This window comes from Misgurnus anguillicaudatus, chromosome 3 (assembly GCF_027580225.2).
Source record: "Misgurnus anguillicaudatus chromosome 3, ASM2758022v2, whole genome shotgun sequence".
NCBI classification, from domain to species: domain Eukaryota; kingdom Metazoa; phylum Chordata; class Actinopteri; order Cypriniformes; family Cobitidae; genus Misgurnus; species Misgurnus anguillicaudatus.
In genome coordinates this window covers 12,964,845-12,984,913 of record NC_073339.2, presented here as the reverse complement: position 1 = coordinate 12,984,913, position 20,069 = coordinate 12,964,845, and the positions used below count along the sequence as shown (strand labels likewise).

General features: G+C 36.9%; 1 protein-coding gene across 2 annotated transcripts in view; it reads left to right on the top strand.

Moving 5' to 3' along the window:
- The first annotated feature begins 548 nt into the window (after positions 1–548).
- evi5l (ecotropic viral integration site 5 like) overlaps positions 549–20,069 on the top strand; it is a 48,130-nt gene continuing 28,609 nt past the window's right edge. Inside the window, exons 1-9 of one of the 2 annotated variants that reach the window (XM_055204733.2) lie at positions 549–836; positions 14,543–14,912; positions 15,764–15,953; positions 18,094–18,318; positions 18,419–18,493; positions 18,586–18,711; positions 19,095–19,238; positions 19,475–19,564; positions 19,778–19,875. In XM_055204733.2, the coding sequence (XP_055060708.2) occupies positions 14,671–14,912; positions 15,764–15,953; positions 18,094–18,318; positions 18,419–18,493; positions 18,586–18,711; positions 19,095–19,238; positions 19,475–19,564; positions 19,778–19,875 (1,190 nt within the window). In that variant the 5' untranslated portion in view covers positions 549–836; positions 14,543–14,670. The remainder of the gene's footprint in view (positions 837–14,542; positions 14,913–15,763; positions 15,954–18,093; positions 18,319–18,418; positions 18,494–18,585; positions 18,712–19,094; positions 19,239–19,474; positions 19,565–19,777; positions 19,876–20,069) is intronic. The other variant, XM_055204732.2, reaches the window with a different exon arrangement.

The window sequence follows — 20,069 nt, the reverse complement described above, 5'->3', positions numbered from 1 at the left end:
TTGTTTACATTTTAACACTGATACGATCATATTTCTTTGTTTCCATCCAAACATTCCCAAATCATGATTATATCCATCAGGTTTTTAACGTGAGTACTTTAAGCAAAAATAAATAAATAAAATACTAAGACATTCTAAAATGTCTTTTAGAGTTTAAATTTGTTACTCAAAATATCATCTCTGGTTAGGTCTGAATATTTAAAAGAAAAGACAACAAAGAATATTATAGTGGCCTCATTTTGGATGTTCAGCATGTTGCAACTAAAGATTAACGTATAGTCTCAAAGCTGCAACATCACCTGCTGGCTATCCACCACTGTGGATGTGGGTTAAGAAAAATAAGTGATTGGTGAAATATGCTGTCATTCATAGTATTCCTCTAGTTTATTGGTTGCGTGGATGTCAATCACATTTGATGACGTTATAACGTGCAAAAAGCTTACATTTTACAAATGCCATCATACAACAGTAGAGCATACGACGTTTATAGTCTCTTTTTTTTGTTGTTATTTACCGCAATTAAAACACGTGTAATTACTTTTGTCTATTTTTAATTTAATCAGGCCCGTGAGATGGGCGGGACTTGGGCGGTGTTTTCTCGTGCAGGCGTCGACTCCTGCTCTCCTTGAGGAAACTCGCCCTGACGAGTCATATTTTCCTCTAAATGGACAGCCACATCCGAACGTCAATATGATGCCACATTTATTCCCCGGTTTACCGTAGTTGTCAGACGGCGTCGTTCAAGAAAGGATTATCGTTTTTGTGACCCATTAGCGTTAGCATGACAACATCTGTGAATGCGCCGGAGCAGCTTCAGTAATGAGACCGAAATTCAGGTGGGCATTCATTCATCTATGCATTTTCCATCATGGGGGTGACTGGTTTATCATTCGCATTTATCGTTTTGAATACAACGGTCTTTAGAAATGTAAATCGAGGTAATATGACAAATAAAGGTGATCTAGGACAAAGAGGGGAAATTCCAGCGTATCTGCCTGGACCAACGGCGATAATGATGATGAGCCTGCCTGCCAGATGCCAAGGAAAAAATCATCATCATCCACACCCTTATATTTTTAATATGGAATACCGATATGCACCATACAGTTCATTTTAACTATTTTAACAGGGACAACAAAATACACAATTCTTTTAAAACCGACCAGTAAAGCGAATCTTTATTTTTAAGGTTTTATGCCGTTTATTTCACTCCAAAACGATCACCTTACTAAAAACTCTCGAAAATGCAACTATAACGTGTTATTTATCCATTGCACACCCACAGTGTGAATTGGCATCCCTGCAGTGACATCAGGTGTATCTAAATGAGTGTTTTTTAGCTAAGTCCAGACTACCATTTATTGTAATATATATACTGTAATTCACACATACATTGAATAAATTTAGCCCCGCAATAACGTCTTTAAAGACCCAAATGGCTTGTTACTATTTTATTTGGTGACACAAAGCTGAAATGGCTGCTGTGCACATTCTTCTCACACGCTGTCTGCTGAACAGTTAAAGCATCAACATCTGTATTTTGCTGAAATGCAATGTATTATATGAGCAAACGAAAGAGAGAATATGTTTTCGTGGGCAGCTCAGCTAACTTATATGCTTTCATTTTAGTTTGTCTTGAATTACACTTTAAAGGATTAATTGTACGGCTCTAAAAGACTATTTGGGTTGCCTGATTACATGTTTAGGTAGGGAGGAGAGTTTGCTTGTTTTGAGTTTGTATTTAATGATTAGACTGTGCTTATGTGTTACTAACTATGTCACAAAAACACAATTTTAATTTGTGTTTTGAATGATGATCCAGCCCTGATGATATAATAATGACCTCATCATCTCAGTACTCATGTTTCCGGTGAATGTGTGTGCGTGCGTGCGTGTGTGAACTAAATAACAAAGATAAATAAAGATATTAGAGAATGTGATCAATTGTTTGAATGTCTAGCTTTAATTTGAGCTGTTTAGGAGTCAGACTCCTGTGGTAATGTAAACAACATGAATATGATCAAATTAAAATGACCTGATTTTGTTTCTTGCTGATTAAACTCTGATGTCGCTTTAGATAAAATCATCTGTTAATATAAATGTTCACAAATCAACAAAGAACTAATTGTGCTGAAATAACATCGGTGTGATTAATGTTTTGTGAAAGAATGACACTACAGAACAGCAGTGATTGGTATCTCTGAATGTTAAACTGATATCATAGTGTTTTCATTAGCATAAATAAATTGTTATGTTGTAGTTACATGCTGACGAGTTAAAAAGACATTGTTACATCTGCAACCTGTCTTGCTTTCTGTTTTTTATTTTCGTTCAGTCCTTTAGGCCAGACACACTGTGACGATTTTTTACTTGTTTAGCGACCTTTATACGATCTGAAAATATTGCATGAGAATCAGTTGGTGCCTGTGTGGTCACAGCAGGTTTTAGCTCAAAATATCATATAGATATTTTAATATAGCATTTTAAAATGTTCACTATGTAGGTGTGTGCAAAAATGTGCCAGTTTGGGTTGTGTTGTTTAACATGCAAATGAGCTGATCTCTGCACTAAATGGCAGTGGGGTGGTTGGATAGTACAGATTAAGGGACGTATCATCCCCTTCTGACATCACCAGGGGAGCCAAATTTCAATGATCTATTTTTTCACATCTTGGAGAATGGTTTACCAAAACTAAGTTACTGGGTTGATCTTATTTACATTTTCTAGGTTGATAAAAGCACTGGGGACCCAATTATAGCACTTAAACATGGAGAAAGTCAGATTTTCATGATATGTCCCCTTTAATATGAGAGGAATTGCGTTCCAAGCTCAGAACCTTACGATCAGAGTATGACCTTTCCAAACATTTTTAAACACATCTAAAAAATTCAGGGGCTGTCAACCTGATTTGGGGAGGTATGTTTGGTTAAAAAGCTGATCTGGTGATCTGTTCAAAGTCAACCAGTTGGGAAGTGTGTGTTGTGATTGGCGTCTTGCCAGGATTTAAGTTATGACATAGCCTAGAGATGCTAAATGTACATTCATAGTTACACAGAAACATGAATGTTACAGAGTGTTTGGCCATCAACTGATTCCCACTGCCTAAGGGATGTGCACTGTGACTAATTTAGCAGTTGTTTAAAGAGCAACTATCCTCCGATTCATGTTTTTACTTTTCGTTTGGTGTGGAAGTGTGTATTAGTACATGTTAACGATATGCAAAAGGTGCAAACCCCAAAGTAAACGATGACGGCAGTTATCATTTCCAACGTAAATCTCTTTTCTTGGACTATAACAAACACACGGATTGTACACAAAAGTTTACTTCCTGGGCTTGTTGACTTAGACAAGACCGACATTATCATAATTCCTCCCACTAACTAGTTAGCATTGCATTGTAGCGTCACATTTCCGGCTGACGTCAGAGGTATTCAGGCCAATCAACACGTACAGATTAGCTGGCCAATCAGGGACACAGCGCTTTTCAGATTGAGGAGTTTTATACAAAATCAAAGCATGTGAGGAAGGCAGGATATCTGGAGCAACAAAAATGAATGGTATGTGGACAATAATGTGTTTTTTAACCATAAACCACGCAAACACGTTGTATTGTACCAAATACACAAAATATTGTTGTTTTTTAGCAACAAAATAGGTGCTCTTTAACATAAGTTGCAGTGTGCAGCACTAGAAGTCACGTGACACTTGTGACAGTGTGAATAAAATGATTAATCTGTTAAATAATAAGTGAGTTTCTATTGTTTTTGTTGTTGTTGTGTTTTTATTAAAAAGTAATAACCACAAACTAAGCATGCATTTTAATATAATATTGTGATATAGCGTGGGTATTTAATTTGTCTCATTAGTTTTTAATAAAAAAAATTATATAAACACATTTTTATTAGTATTAAAACTATTTTGTTGTTGTGTTATTATTTAAAAATAAAACACAAACTTTCCTTTTAATTTAAGTGAAACAGTGCTTTAATTTCTTTGTTTTACGACATGGGAATGTCATATGTGTAATTTGTTTGTTAATAATGAATAATTTTAATAATACTCATTGGAAAGATGTAAAGATTAAATATTAAAGCTCAGAATAAGTGTTGTTTACTTGTAAAATGTGCGGTATTGATAAGACTGGTTTTGTTACAAGTTTATTAATTGACATATAAAATCTCTATTCTCATTGTTGGCTGCAGACATGTTAGAGGTTTGGTGTCGAGTAGGGCTGTGCAAAAAATGCCTGCGATTCTCATGCGTGTTTCATCAGTAAAGCCGGTTCCGTGATTAGAAGTAAATCACCATCAGCTGCTTTCAGATGGAGCAGTATTTACTACACAGAGCCGTAGTTCACAGAGAAGCTAGGCAAAATCGTGTTCATAATCGAGGAACTTCTCGGTGAACTACGGCTCTGTGTAGTAAATGCCGCTCCACGCATGAGAATCGCAGGCGATTTTTTTGCACAGCCCTAGTGTTGAGCATTAAATGTTTCTTCACATGCACATTCGGTTGGAGAGTCAAGAAAGATGTTTTTAATTACTTTAGATTATTAACTGTGCTTAGCTGGAGTCTGAGACTCAAATACTTAAACACACATAATATGTATGCCTATAGGAAAAACACAACAGTGGGATGCATGTGGACAGTTTTTGTTTTATTCCTTTACGCCGGGGGCGTCTGCAGCACCCTACCCCTGTATTTCATAGCCATGATCTCATGGCGATTTTGGGCATTTGATGTTAACACACACACACACTGGTGGTATATGTTGCATATTTGGTATATCAGTATTTACAGAATGAGCACACAGTAATACGATTATCTCGGGTTGTTCCTGAAGAGAAAGGTCAGGCTGTCTTTTGTTCCTCAGTAAAACTCTTTCCCATGCTATCTTTTTGTTTTCTTTTATCACAAGCGGCCGAGGCAATAAAGAAGGCAATCTCTTCCTGAGTCACTCCCGTGATTATATTTACATATGAATGACTTAAACTTTCTACTTTTACATCCGAATTTGGCAGATTGTAGATCTTGTGTATAAATCTTGTGTGTCGGGCATCGTATCAGTTCACATTTTGTCTTGGTTAGGAGCTGCTAGTTAACTACTTCACATCATCCTGGGCAAACATGTGTTTCAGTATGTGCATGTGTGTTAGACAGTTAGATAGTGACTTACTTTATTTCAGAGCAGCTGTGGCTCCTCTGCCATGACCATCATAACAGGCCTGCTGTCTCTATCTGTGTGTCTCCTCTGCTGCTGTTTGTTGGGTTTCACTTAGTCATACTAATTTAAATTCACTGCAGCTGTTCTTAGTTATACAGCAGATGTCTTTTTCTTTTTCTGCCCTTTACATTTTTTTAGCCTCATTTTATTTGCTATGTCGTAATGTCAGATTTTTAAAAAATTATTTTATCTTTTTTGGCCATAAAACATTTTTTGTTTCATACAGTAAACATCTCCTCACTATCTGCTGCCTGTCCCCTGAACACACTGTAAAAGAAACGCGGTCTCTGTAGAAAGCCCAGGCTTCACAAACTGAAAAAAAAAACAAAGTGGTCAAACCTACCACCACGAAACATAACAAATTGTTCCAGCCAATAAATGACAAGAAGGATTTGGGAGTGGGGGTTGGCTGCGTTCATGACTCGTTCAGATAGCACTGAAGGGAGAGGGAGGGGAGGAGTTAGCTACACTCCGTTTTGTTTGAAAACACTTCGAACGTCAACAAGAAGTGACGTTACACAGATTCGCTTAGAACGCCTTTAATAGGTGAAACGTGAGTTGTGTGCTCTAACCTCGCCTACTGCCCATGTCGTTACTGTATGTGACGCAGGAGCTTGAATTACCTCATGATGAAGCGGGTTTCAGCGAGGACATAGTATTGGATTTATTTAGAGAAACAAGTTTTATATCATTGTTTTTACTTAAAATTTATTAGTGTTCATGAGAAAATGCAAACGTATGCAATGTAGGACCATTCACATTACATTACGGTGAAATCCCGGCACATCCGAACACCAGGGGGCGCTCTCATTCAGAAACTCCCTTTGTGCCACACAAGAAGTAGCATTACAAACGCCATTCCAGGAAATGTCTACAAAGGAATATTTATACGCCGTTGTTCAAATTTTTTCAGGTATTTTCATGATAATAAAGAATATTTTGAATGATTTTGTTTAACGAGTGTTGCTTTTTTAAATGCACGTTATAAATGACTCCGACTCATAATGATTTTAGATTGATAAGGACTTCCTACTGACCAAATGCCTTAATTCATGCACAAGCTGTTCATAAAACAAAGAATCGCAGCCTTGCGATTCAGAATCGATTTCAGACAGGCATTTTTAATGAGGACTGCGATTGAATCGTTACATCCCTATCAAACGCGAAAAGGGAAATATTATTGAGAAATTATCTTGTTTGTTATCTTAAAGGAACAGTATGTAGGATTGTGGCCAAAACTGGTACTGCAATCACAAAACTTGTGGCTAAAACTGGTACTGCAATCACACAACTGGTGGCCAATACACAACATGACAACATAAACATCAGTTGAGGGCTGAAACTCCCACTTTTTAAAGGAACAGTATGTAAGAAATTTATATCAATTAATCATAAAATGGCCCTGATATGTCACTAGACATTAAGAAATCATTTTCATTTCAAATACTTATATCACTGACAACAGTGGTCTGGCCAGGATATTGTCATTTAAAAGTGGAGTTGCAGCCCTCAACTGATGTTTATGTTGTCATTTTGTGTATTGGCCACCATTTGTGTGATTGCAGTACCAGTTTTAGCCACAAGTTTTGTGATTGCAATACCAGTTTTGGCCACAATCCTACATACTGTTCCTTTAAATTACAATATCCTGGTCGGACCACTGTTTATAGTGATATAAGCATTTGAAATGAAAATGATTTCTTAATGTCTAGTGGCATATCAGGGCCATGTAATGATTAATTGATATAAATTTCTTACATACTGTTCCTTTAATGCAACACTAAAGATTAGGCAATCATTTTAAAGATTGATGTGCCTGGAGAACCTTTACAATCTTTGAGGCCTTAATATGCTTTTTCCAATATATTAATGCCTTGCTTGCATAAGCCGCGTAACACTATGAAAGATTTGTGCAACCACAAAGCAGACTAATGTAACACTAGTTTTCCTTTGATTGTTTTAGATAGTTTAATTCATGAAGCAACTATTGATTATTTTCTTTAAAGGCATCAACTCTGAAATTCAATATGACACAAGTCTAAAACATGAATACTTGATTGTTCCCTCTAAACGTTTGGATGTACTATGTCAGACCTTCAGACATGTTATGGAGTCTATGAGTCATACAATGTCATTGTGAAAGGCAGTGGTGGAGAAGAGGGTGTGTTACTGTACGTTTCTACAAGCTCAATAATCATGGAATGTCACACAGTGGATTGAGAAGCTTTATAATGCAGTTTAAGCTATTGTGCGATGTTTGGTGTGGCTTTGTTTCCTACTCAGAAAATTATTCCACGCCTCTGATACTGTACATGGGATGTCTTTGAGTGTGTGTGTTTCATATAGACTTAAACTTAGACTTGGCAATCACAACAAATTCCCTAATCCCGAGAATGTCACTTCCCAAACCCTCCGCTTCAAATGTTTTACCCTCATTGAAATAATCTTTTTGACAAATGTGTTTAAATGTTTTGTAGACATACTGTACTAGGGTGGTTACCTCTAATTGTTGCTGCCATACTGTTCAGTTATTGTGGTTGTTTTGCTCGTTTATAAATAAACTGTGAATGCAATTATTAAGAGCCCAAATACAGGACTGACAACCGTATTCTGGTGCTGTGTTTATTTGGCAACAGAGAGCACCGTAACCCAAGCTACAGTGTGTGAAACAGGCAATGTAATAATATTACACTCATTCTATGCCAGCGCTAACTCTAAACTCTACTAGCCCTTGGCTTATTAAAATCCTTTATTAGTTACCTAGTGTCCAAATTTGTTAGCATATGCCAGTGAAGTCGCGCCACTAGGCAGCCATGTTTTTAAACTCCTTCGGCGAGCTATTTTGGTCGTGCAAGACTAAAGTCCTGTCTACTTGAATATGGAAAGACAGATATTAAACCTATTAACAATTAAACCTGACATCAACTGCATCATAATTTTGTTTTTGCGCTACAAAACACCTTTTCTCGAGGTTGCATTAGCTGTATGCACAGTGGTTGGCAAGCTCTTCACAAGACTCTGTATAAAGCCACTTCTCTAGAGAATTGTCAGTCTTTATCCATTCTTCTGCCAAAACTCATACCTTAAAATCTGCACGTCTAAGAAAAATCTAATCTTAAGAAAGTCACATATAATAATTAGAAATTATTAGACTAGTTTCATGTTTCATGAATCAAAGAGCAGTTATGCTAGCCTATTTGTCAACAGTCATCATGACTCATTCCTAATTAAATCCTTTGTCTCACAGTGTACATAGTTTATAGGTAGTCTAAAAGTAGATTGATACTTGTTGATACTTGGTTTTTGTGACTCTTAAAACCTAATTTCCAGAAAAGTTCCATAAAATTGGCAGACAGGCTTCTGTGTGAACACAAACACATTCCCTAAATTTAAAATACGTCACGTGTCTTTACGGGATTTTTACGGTATGAGAGATTCTGGAAAATCATTGGCAGTGGGAATGAACCAAAAATCAAACTATTCTGTTTTTTCCGTAATCTCTGTGTGAAAAGGACCAGAATTTGGCTTATGGTTTTGCATTCGTTTTTCCAAAGAACACTTTTTTTGGTTTCTAAAGTCGAATTCTTATGGTTTAAGTTGATGTTAGGTTGTTTTGTGAAGCAATACTAAGTTATGTATGAATGACATATCTTATGATGTTTAAAAGCCTCTGGAAGTTATTTAAGTGATTGTATGGTTTTTAAAATATATGCTGTCGTGAAATTTCAGAAATTACTGTGTGTTGGCTTGTTTAGTTTATTTTATTTTAGGTTTCAAAGCATTTATTAGTCATAGCCAATATCCACATTGCAATTTAATCCCATGCCATTCTTTCGATAGTATATTTATAACATTTAACTGCGGGTTTTAATGTTTTATCTAAAACAATTTACTCTTCATAACTAACTTTTCAAAGATGCTGTCACTACTTGCGTTTAACATTTTGTCATTTTGCAGACACTTTTAAGCAAACGTACAAATTAGAAACATCTCAAGCCATTAGTGTGACAAGAGACAACAGTACTGATAGTACTGAAATTCAAGATTAAGCTACAATATGCACAGACATTAGAGCAAAATTTAAAATCCAGAAAAGATGTCCATAGCAGAATTTTTAGTTTTGAATGAGTAAATATTGTTACTGTCAGAATTTTCATTTTTGGATGAACTGTTCCTTTAAGGCTAAGGCATATTACTCTCTACAACATTTATAACAAAATAGTATCAGGTAGTATGACCAAAAACCCGAATATACTGTAATTCTATTTGATTGTAACGACTATATGTGTCAAAATATTGTTATATTTGTAAGCCAGTCTGTGAAAATCCATTATTTTGTGATTTTCCGTTTTCTACATAAAATCATCCTACATAGTGTAAAGAACATTCTGTGAAAATATAACTTTGATGTCTTTAATACTACTGACTGAGTAAGGCCATGTCAAAGATCGAAACCAATCTGAAATCAATGAGTATAATAAGCATGATTTATTCTTCTTTGTCTTACAAATCTGCCATTAGTCTCACATGCAGCAGTTTGGTCTAAAGTACAAGAGCACGTGAGTTAGCCATGCCCACGTATTTGCATACACAGTATATACAGAAAATAAAAAAATCTGTTGCATTAATCTTTTATTCCATTGCAGCAGACAATATATACTATTATTCTGCCCAGCCCTATAATAAATATGACAGCACAACCCTATATTAAAACATGACAAACAACAAAATACGATAAATATCGTAAGTTTAACACGTGGCTCACTTGTGTCTGATGGGGCTAGATTTGAAAGGAACTCCGCCAACCATGACAATTATGTCATTGTGTACTTAACCCTTATACTGTTCAAAACTCGTATGATGTTTTCTGCAGAAAACAAAAGATTGTTTGAAGAATGAGCTTTGAATCATCCATGTAGTGTTATATTCTGTGGTATGGAAATAAAACTTGTAATTATTAGAATTTAATTGTCAGTTGTTTAGTATTGACTTCTACAGCTAAGTTTTGTAATTAGGGATGAAACGATAAATGCAGATACACACTAAGTATACCTTTCCGGTAATGATTTTGAATCGGCTTTCTAAACTATGGCTTTTGATCAGTAGTAAGTCCTTATTAATCTAAAATCACTTTTAACATGCATTTGAAAAAGCAACACTCGTCAAACTTAATCATTATACATATTCTGTATTATCATGAAAATACCTGAAAAGGTTTGAAAAACAGCAATATAATAAAATATGATATGAATATGAATAAAATATGCTTAAGCCATTTCTTGTAAATGTATGTGTAAATGGTTCTTCTTCTGCGCCCCATATTGAGTTTCTGCACTAGAGTGCCCTCTATATAAGGCTTTTGGATGTAATTCATTGAGAAGCATAGCAAGCATCATCGGACAATTTATCGGCCCATCCCTATTTGTAAAAAGTGTACCAAAAAAAATGGTAACACCCAAAAGTGGTGCAGAGATCAATGACTTAAATTACATGCATATCTTCAAATAGGATACACAAATATTTTTCTTTTACTGATTTCTGTACTGCCACTGACAGGCTTTTAAAATCATAAAAATTGCATCGTGGACAACATTGAAGGACCCAATTTACTTATCACGACAATCAAAGTAGACACTTTCTAAATTAAAGTTTCATTGCAGCGCATCCCATTTTATTCATTGTAAAGGCAAAGTTGCGTAAGGCCAGAACCCTGCATGTGACAGAGAGCTTGCATTTAAACGTTCACGCTGAACCCTATACAGAGATCACTGTTAGGTTTGGTACACTATTGTGTTTTATTGTGGTTGCACTGCGTCGACTGGCCCGAGATGTGAGCTGCGTGTGTTTTTCCAGTCAGGAGGGATCGGCTTCGTGCGCTGTTAATGGCTCTTTTGATTGGGCTGCTTCTCTGATGTGAATACTGCTATTGTCCACATTGTGTGTTTACTTTGTTTAAGAAGGTTATATTTGTGTATTTATTTTTAGCTGTCGGTTATTATTCTGCTTATGATAGCATGATGGGTTGCTGTGTGTGTGTTAGAGGAAGATGCCCGTGGCATGTTTTTGGACTGTTTACTGATCTCTTCTCTAATTCCTATAGGATGTATTTATTTACATGTATTTTGTTTCATTTGTATGAATGTGCTGTTTGTCATGTCTTTTTTATGATGCCTTTTGTTTTCTCTCTTTATTTAAAGGTCAGTGGTTTTCTTTCATTTGCCTTCCTAAATAGGTCTGCTGGGTATGACATACCTTGAAATACAGTAGCCTAGATTTATAGGTTCTTGAGATTAGTACAATGTGTAATTACCATAAGCCAAAGGAACTCTGTTTAAGACTACGATAAAGCAAGATGCACACATTATACATAATGTAGTGTGCAGGCATTTCTCTCTCTCTCTCTCTCTCTCTCTCTCTCTCTCTCTCTCTCTCTCTCTCTCTCTCTCTCTCTCTCTCTCTCTCTCTCTCTCTCTCTCTCTCTCTCTCTCTCTCTCTCTCTCACTCACTCATGCACTCTCTGTAATAGAAGGGATGCTTTGACTGTGGGTTAGCTTCTAACTGTCTGTCTGTGTGTTTCTGTGGTTTGTTGTAGAACACAGAGAGGACCTTGTTTGTTGTTGTACCAGCACAAAACACACACGTCACATATTCTGCACAAAATTTTTTCATTTTATTTCTTTTACTCCTCCCCCCAATTGTATAATTGTTTTTATACAAAGAAAATTGTACTTTAAACCTAAATCCAGAATGTATATATTTTTATGTATTTTCATTATGGCCTTGTACACTGCAAACTTTCGCGAGTGACAACCGCATTTAAATGTGGGAGTAAATCCCCTAAATGTTTGTTACATGTCTGTATGGAATAAGACTGACTCCCGAAAATGTGATGATTGACAAAGAGATAACAATATTAACGTTCTGCCTAGGGATGCATATCAATTAATCGCGATTAATCTATAGCAGAATAAAAGTTTTTGTTTACATCATATATGTGTGTGAACTGTGTATAATAATTATGTATATATAAATATGCACACATGCATGTATAATTTTAAGAAAAAAATATATTTATATATTAAGTATTTATATTTATATATAATATAAATTATACATAAATATACAAATGTATATACACATGTAAACATTGCTTAAATATATACATGCATGTGTGTGCATTTAACTATACAAAGTTATTATACACAGTACACACACATATATGATGTAAACAAAAACTTTTATTCTGCTATAGATTAATCGCGATTAATTGATATGCATCCCTAGTTCTGCCATATCACGTTTTCATCACTCACAGCTTTGACCTAAATAATTTAACAGCGTTTTGCATGTTTTGCAATAAACCTCCGTCTTGGCGTTGTGTATTGTACGCATCTGCTCCACAGCTCGCTATCGTGCAGTGTTGCCAGGTCCTTGTCTTTTTTATACTTGTTTACTGTTTTGGTGCTTAACCGTTTATGGCTTTTGGCTCATGAAGCGATCAAGTTTTTGGTGTTATTAAAGTGTGAACATGCTGGTACGAATATTTTGATCTTTGAGATAAAGCTTTTGCATTTATTTTGGTTTATTATTGGATTTTTCTTGTTCGCTGTTTTTCGTCCAAGACCTGGCAACACTTGTCAGCAAACGCTCGTGCCTCTGTCATTTTCTGCACCGCGCATACAAAAGACTTCCCCTTTTAGGTATTTTAGTGCTTTGATGATTATGATGATTAAGGGGGCGTGCACACCAACGCTTTTACGCCCGCGGCCGGCGCATGTTTTCAATTGTTTCCAATGGAAGCTCAACATTTTTCAAATAAGCCAGCAGCTAGCGGGTTTTTTCCGCGCAGAAAACCGGCGCTCTGCGGTTTTTCCGCGCTCGGCGCTGAGCGTCGAGAGTTGAAGGAGATTCAACATTGGGAGAAAAGCTCCGCTCGTCAATGTCAGTTCTCACACGGCCACCCAATCACAGTGGAGGAGGGGCGGGACATTACCACAGCAACCAACCGCCTCGCAGCTGAAGTATCACAGCTACCAAAGCGCTCAACTGAAGAAAGCTGACACTCAGCTGAAAAACAGCTGGCATTCGGCGTCATCAAGGCGTTTTCAGCTGCGTTTAAAAGTTTTGGTGTGTCCAGCCCCTAATTGTCTGTTTTATTGCGTTGACATTTAATTCTCGTAAATTTTTTGTTTGTTTATAAAATAATGTTGTGATTATTTAAATTAAAGCTTTTGCAAGGTTTTCCTGGCAGTAAATATTAATACACATAACACATATTTAAAAGTAATCTGATGTCTCATTTATACAGGCGCTGCAGCTCGCCCTTGTGTTTTTTAGAGAGATGTGCAATCATTGCGGTGATCTGAAATCATCGCGATGAGGCCAAACAATCACGATGAGACGATTATTTAATCATTGTGACAGCCCTAGTTGTCCCTACCTGCATTTTGTGGGAGTTAATTTGTTTTTTGATTAAATTACTGAACTGTGTGTGTGTACATAACAGGATTAAGCATTAAAAGGTGAAGTGACAAACGAATTAATTATGTAGTGTGTACAGGACCTATATCTGTGCAGACTTACAGGGCCTGACATTTGGTTTGAATTGTGGATATTGTGAGTGTTTTCTTTTATTCCTGTTGATAATAATAATATTCATAATATATGTTAAAGCAAGTATTCCTATTAATTAGAATGAGTAAAATAATCCATATAGATACATCACTGACTTGTCGCAGTTCTGTTTGGTGGTGCTAGGTGACTACAAATTTCATTCATTTTATGTTTATTCTGTATTTTGATCATTTGTTTTATCCATGAGATATAGATAAGACAAGATGTTCAGTCACAAACATTATATTTATAGTTAATTTTTGTTAAATATTAAACTGTACCTGTCAAAATGATTTGCAGCATCCCAGTTACACTGTTATTCATTTTTAGCGGTTGTTATCCCGTAATTACAAACCTGCAAATGTCGCGACTGGTCAATCAGAATCAAGCATTCCAGTGAGCTATGCAATAAGTATAAATAGTATTTATAACATTTAGGGCTTAAATGTTTAAGCATGACAAAAGCAATCAGACAAAAGACCGACGTTTTATAACATCATGCTGTGTTACCCTAATTAAGATTCAAACTTTCTGGAGAAAATCTGTGTCAAGTGGCTATAAACTGTTTGGCGTATGATTACTGCGAGAGCTTCATGAAACATCAAATTTGACTATGGATGGCTGGTTTTTAAGCAAATGCATATTTCTAGATAATTTTCTCTTTTGGAAATGTTTTTTCTTACACTTTGTGTTTTATTTCCACAGACCGACCCAGCCTTGATACACTCTGCCTCTTTAAGGAGGCCTGTTTATGTCCACAGTGTGAGACCCCCGCAGCATTTTGCCACTTCCTGCATCCCTGCTTGGTTCTTCTTGGCCCGGTTTCTGTGGTCATGTCAAGCCCTAGCAGCAGTCCCGAGAGAGAGGGAGGGGTGGTAACTTCTGTCCAACTTGAGAATCTCACATCTCCTGCTGGGTTGGAATCCGACCCTGCATTTGTCAACAGTCCAGTGCTCAGTCCAGACTCCAGTTCCCATGATGCCGTGCTCTCCGCCCCGGCAGCCTCCCCGGCTGATTCAGAGAACCTCAGTCCAGATGAGCTTGAGCTACTGGCTAAACTGGAGGAGCAGAACAGGTAGACAGTTTGACTGTGATATCAAAACCAGACTGTCTGTGTGCAACACAGTATGTGTATGCTTGAACATTAAAGGGACACTCCACTTTTTTTGAAAATATGCTAATTTTCCAGCTCCCCTAGAGTTAAACATTTGATTTTTACCATTTTGGAAGCCATTTAGCCGATCCCCGGCTCTGGTGGTACCACTTTTAGCATAGCTTAGCACAATCCATTGAATCTGATTAGACCATTAGCATCGCGCTAAAAAATAACCAAAGAGTTTCGATATTTTTCCTATTTAAAACTTGACTTTTTCTGTAGTTACATTGTGTACTAAGACCGACAGAAAATTAAATGTTGCGATTTTCTAGGCAGATATGGCTAGAAACTATACTCTCATTTTGAGTCCTATAATCAAGGACTTTGCTGCCGTAACATGGCTGCAGGAGGCGCAATGATATTATGCAGCTGTCAAAAATAGTCCCCTTAGTAACTTTCAATAGCAGGAGACTATTTTCGGGGATTGTGTAATATCATTGCCTGAAATCAAGGGTGGACACTTAACATTTTTTAGCAGCATGCTAGCTTGCACTTGAAAGGTTAGAAGCATCTACAACATACAGCATAATCACATATTGCTCATTTGTAATTAATCTGACTCTCTGCAAATGGCACTGTATGCCTATTTCACAGATAGCCCCCTAATGCAACTGGGTCAAATTTTTAGGACACATGATGCTTTTTAATATCTGTCCCAGTTTACCTTTGTGGAGTTTGAACCTACACTCTTGGTTAGCAGGTCAAATCTTTTTAAACACTTTGAACTACTATTTGTATACATCAATCCCAGCATATTTATTTGCATGCAGGCTGTTAGAGGCAGATTCAAAGTCCATGCGCTCTATGAGTGGATCTCGAAGGAATAGTGGCTCCTCTTTAGTGTCAAGCTCATCTGCATCCTCCAACCTATCCCATCTGGAGGAAGACACCTGGATCTTGTGGGGACGTATCGTTAATGAGTGGGACGAGTGGAGACGAAAGAAGGACAAACTTTTAAAGGTGATAAAAGGGCAGGATTTATATAATATTTATACTGTATATAGTAATGTATGGTCTCTAATATTAGTTTTTACATATTTATAATTAAATATGATAAAATAACAGTAACAAAAAATGAAAATATTAAAGGTTGAGTTTACTTTCATTAAGAAATTTCCTGATAATTTACTCACCCCCCATGTCTTCCAAGATGTTTCTGTCTTTCTTCAGTCGAAAAGAAATTAAGTTTTTTGAGCAGAACATTCCAAGATTTTTCTCCATGTAGTGAACCTTGATGGACCCCAATGGTCTGAAGGTCCAAATTGCAGTTTCGTTCTATATGATCCCAACCGAGGCATTTTCTAGCGAACCGATCATTTTTGCCAAAAAAATGTACTTTTAACCACAATTTCCTGTCTTGCACTAGCTCTGGCATGCGTGTCTGCGTCTTAACATATTACACAATTAAGTCAAAAGGTCACACATGCCACATGCAGGGTATGTACACGTTCGGACCGTTGTTACCAATATTTTTTACCATTTTAAACCATTTTTAACTGAGCACAAGGAAATTAATTAGTATCATTCCACATACAACAACTTCTCCATACTTCTTAAAAGGGCTGTCACTTTTGTGAAAAAATCATTTTTGATTTTTAAGCCATAATTGTTCATTGAATCGATTGTAAAATCGATTTTCTATGTCTAAAAAAGGTTTCCATTTTCAAACAACGGTTCAAAAATAAAACTTTAAATGGACTTGAATTTGAGAACAGGCCATGTGTGTTTTTTTATTGAACGTAACCGGCATTAATGTTGCGTTCACACCAGCCGTGGTAGAGGCGTCAAATGCGAGTGATTTCAATGTAAAGTCAATGTGAAGACTCATTGACGCGCGTCTGGAGGTCTCACGGCGCAAATGAGGCGTTTAGCGTGTCGTGATTGACGCAATTTCGCTGCATTCGCTCGTCCAGTTCACGCAAATGGCGCGAATTGAGCGTTTTCGCGGCAAACGCGCAAGTTGAAAAAAATTAAATTTGGCGGAAAAATGTGCCACGTTAACCAATCAGGAGCTTTCTGTAGTAGTGACGTGTTTACAGGAAGCCCCTCCCATGATGCGAATTTCCGCGTGAAAGTCTCGATGACTAGACTTTCACGTGCGCCATTCGTTGTCGCGACAAACGCACAAGTTGAAAAAAATTTACTTTGGCGGAAATACTTGCCACGTTAACCAATTAGGAGCTCTCTGTAGTAGTGACGTGATTACAGGAAGTCCCTCCCATGACGTGACTTCCGCATGAAAGTCTCGATGACTAGACTTTCACGTGCGCCATTCACGCGCAAATGAAGAGAGTAAACTCAAAATGTTCAAGCGGCAAACTTAGACGCGGTAGACGCGAATTTGACGCCTCAAACACAGCTGGTGTGAACACACGGTAAGGCTTCTATTTTGGTTTTCATTCCAAAACCCGAAGTGCTTCCATATCAAACACCTCCTCAAGTTTTTAGCTGTCTAACCTAGCTTTCGCAATGCCTTCTGCACTTTCGTAATTCTTTATTTTCTTTTGCTACTTGTTTGTGAGTTTTGTTACATATATATTTTTTAATTGTTTAATTCTTTTAAAATTAATAGTGTACATATTTGGTTAAAATCGATTCTCTATTTTCGTTTACAACATTTTTTTGGTTGGTCCGATCGATTGTGCAATCAATTTTCGAATGAAAAGCGACAGCCCTATTGTTAACACGGGAGGGGTAGTTCCGCATACGTCATGCGTGACCTTTCGATGTGATTACGTAATACGTAAAGTCGCAGACATGTAACCCAGAGCTAGTGCAAAATTAGAAATTTTGATTTAAAAGTACATATTTTTTATATTATTTGGCAAAAATGATGATCGTTTTGCTTATTAAGACCCTTATGCCTCGGTATGGATCGCTTAGATCTGAAGCAGCATTTGAGCTGCATTTTGGAACTTTAAACAGTTAGCGTCTATTGAAGATCACTATATGGAAAAAACCTGGAATGTTTTCCTCCAAAAACGTAATTTCTTTACGACTGAAGAAGAATACATAAACATCTGGATGACATGTTTGATGGATGATTATCCCTCTTTTTTCGCATCACCCTATATGTCTCTATCCCTGTCTCTTTGTGCAGGAGCTTATAAGGAAAGGGATTCCTCATCATTTCCGAGCAATTGTTTGGCAGCTCTTATGTAATGCCACTGACATGCCAGTGAAGAATCAGTATTCTGAACTCTTAAAGATGTCTTCTCCATGCGAGAAGCTCATACGCAGAGACATTGCCCGCACGTATCCCGAACATGACTTTTTTAAGGGCCAGGACAGTCTGGGACAGGAAGTTCTGTTTAATGTCATGAAGGTCAGTCCATTTGGGGATGTAATTGTAAGAAACTTAAATTAAACAAATATTTTTATTCTTAAATTGTGAAATCAAACAATATTGGGTCTTTGATTGGCAGGCATATTCTCTTGTGGATCGAGAGGTTGGATATTGCCAGGGCAGTGCCTTCATTGTAGGGTTACTACTAATGCAGGTTTGCTTCATCTGATTTGTGTTTATCCCAATGAACTAAAAATAATGTTAATATGTCTGTAATACAATTTGTTATATATTTTGTCTTTGCAGATGCCAGAGGAGGAAGCTTTCTGTGTGTTTGTTAGACTAATGCAGGAATACAGGCTTAGAGAGCTGTTTAAGCCCAGCATGGCTGAGCTGGGTCTGTGCATCTACCAATTCGAACACTTGCTACAGGTAAGGATGAACATAAAGTGTTATATATGTATTTGATATGGTGTATTGTATTGCATATGGTATCTTGTATTCTGGGGGATTAAAATGTGATTGCATACTGTATGTATATAAATATAAGCTGTATAGCCAAAGCACAGTCTGCACACACATCCTAAGATCATTCCTAGCAACCTTCCTAAGCTGTCATGTAAAAGACAGACTATAAACATTGATTTTTTTGCTTTTACAAACGCTAGTAAACATCCACTATAATAAAATGAAATAAACCACAGGTATTTCTGAATTATACTATGTGTGTCCACAAGGTGGCAGCAGATTTACAGTTTTGTATAAATTGTCTATTACTGGTACTGTAACTTGTTTTTTTATGTATCTGTGATCAGGAGCAGTTGCCCGAGTTGAACGTTCATTTCCGATCTCAGAGTTTCCACACATCTATGTATGCTTCATCCTGGTTCCTTACACTTTTCCTCACTTTCCTGCCCCTGCCGATAGCTACACGTATATTTGACATCTTTATGTATGAGGTATGGGCACGAGAAACTTTTAAGTTGGATTGTGTTTGCGAATGTGTTCCACTTATTGGTCCATTTATGTGTCTAATATTAAAGAATTGTACAAGTCAATGGGAAGTCCCTATTTAGACAAATAGGTGTGCGTGCGTGTGTGTGGTTGATACAGTGGTTGATAACCCATGATACAGTGTGCATTTGTTTTGTATGCAAGTATATCATGTGATAAATACTCTGTGTTGTTTTCTCAGGGTTTGGAGATTATATTTCGAGTTGGAATAGCGATACTACAGTACAACCAGACGGACCTCATACAGTTAGATATGGAGGCAATGTCACAGGTTAGACTCTCTGTAACATTGTCAATCATGCTGGATGAACAAATCATCAGGTTATACACAAACCCATGCAAGCTCGAACACATGTTGTCATTAATATATATTTTTTATTACAATGAATATTTGATATTGAATTCAATGATCTCAGACTTAGACTTCACTGTATGTGTCTAAAATCTCGTGTTGGCTTTGACGATTTTCTATCTGATCTCACAGCACTTTCAGAAGGTGATCCCCCACCAGTTCGACAGCTGCCTGGATAAGCTTGTCCTACGGGCCTATCAGGTCAAATACAATCCCAAGAGAATGAAAAAGTGAGCAACACTTTAAAATAATGTTCATAAATGAACAAACAATAAACAATATAGTTCCCTTTCATTCGGTGACGACGTGACGTCTCCGTTCCCTTCCTTCAGGGAACGAGGGTTACATCCGTAACCGAAATGTTATTCAATATTTATTAATTCTTGTTAATGTAGTAATTGTCAATTATTAGTTGTTAGTTCAC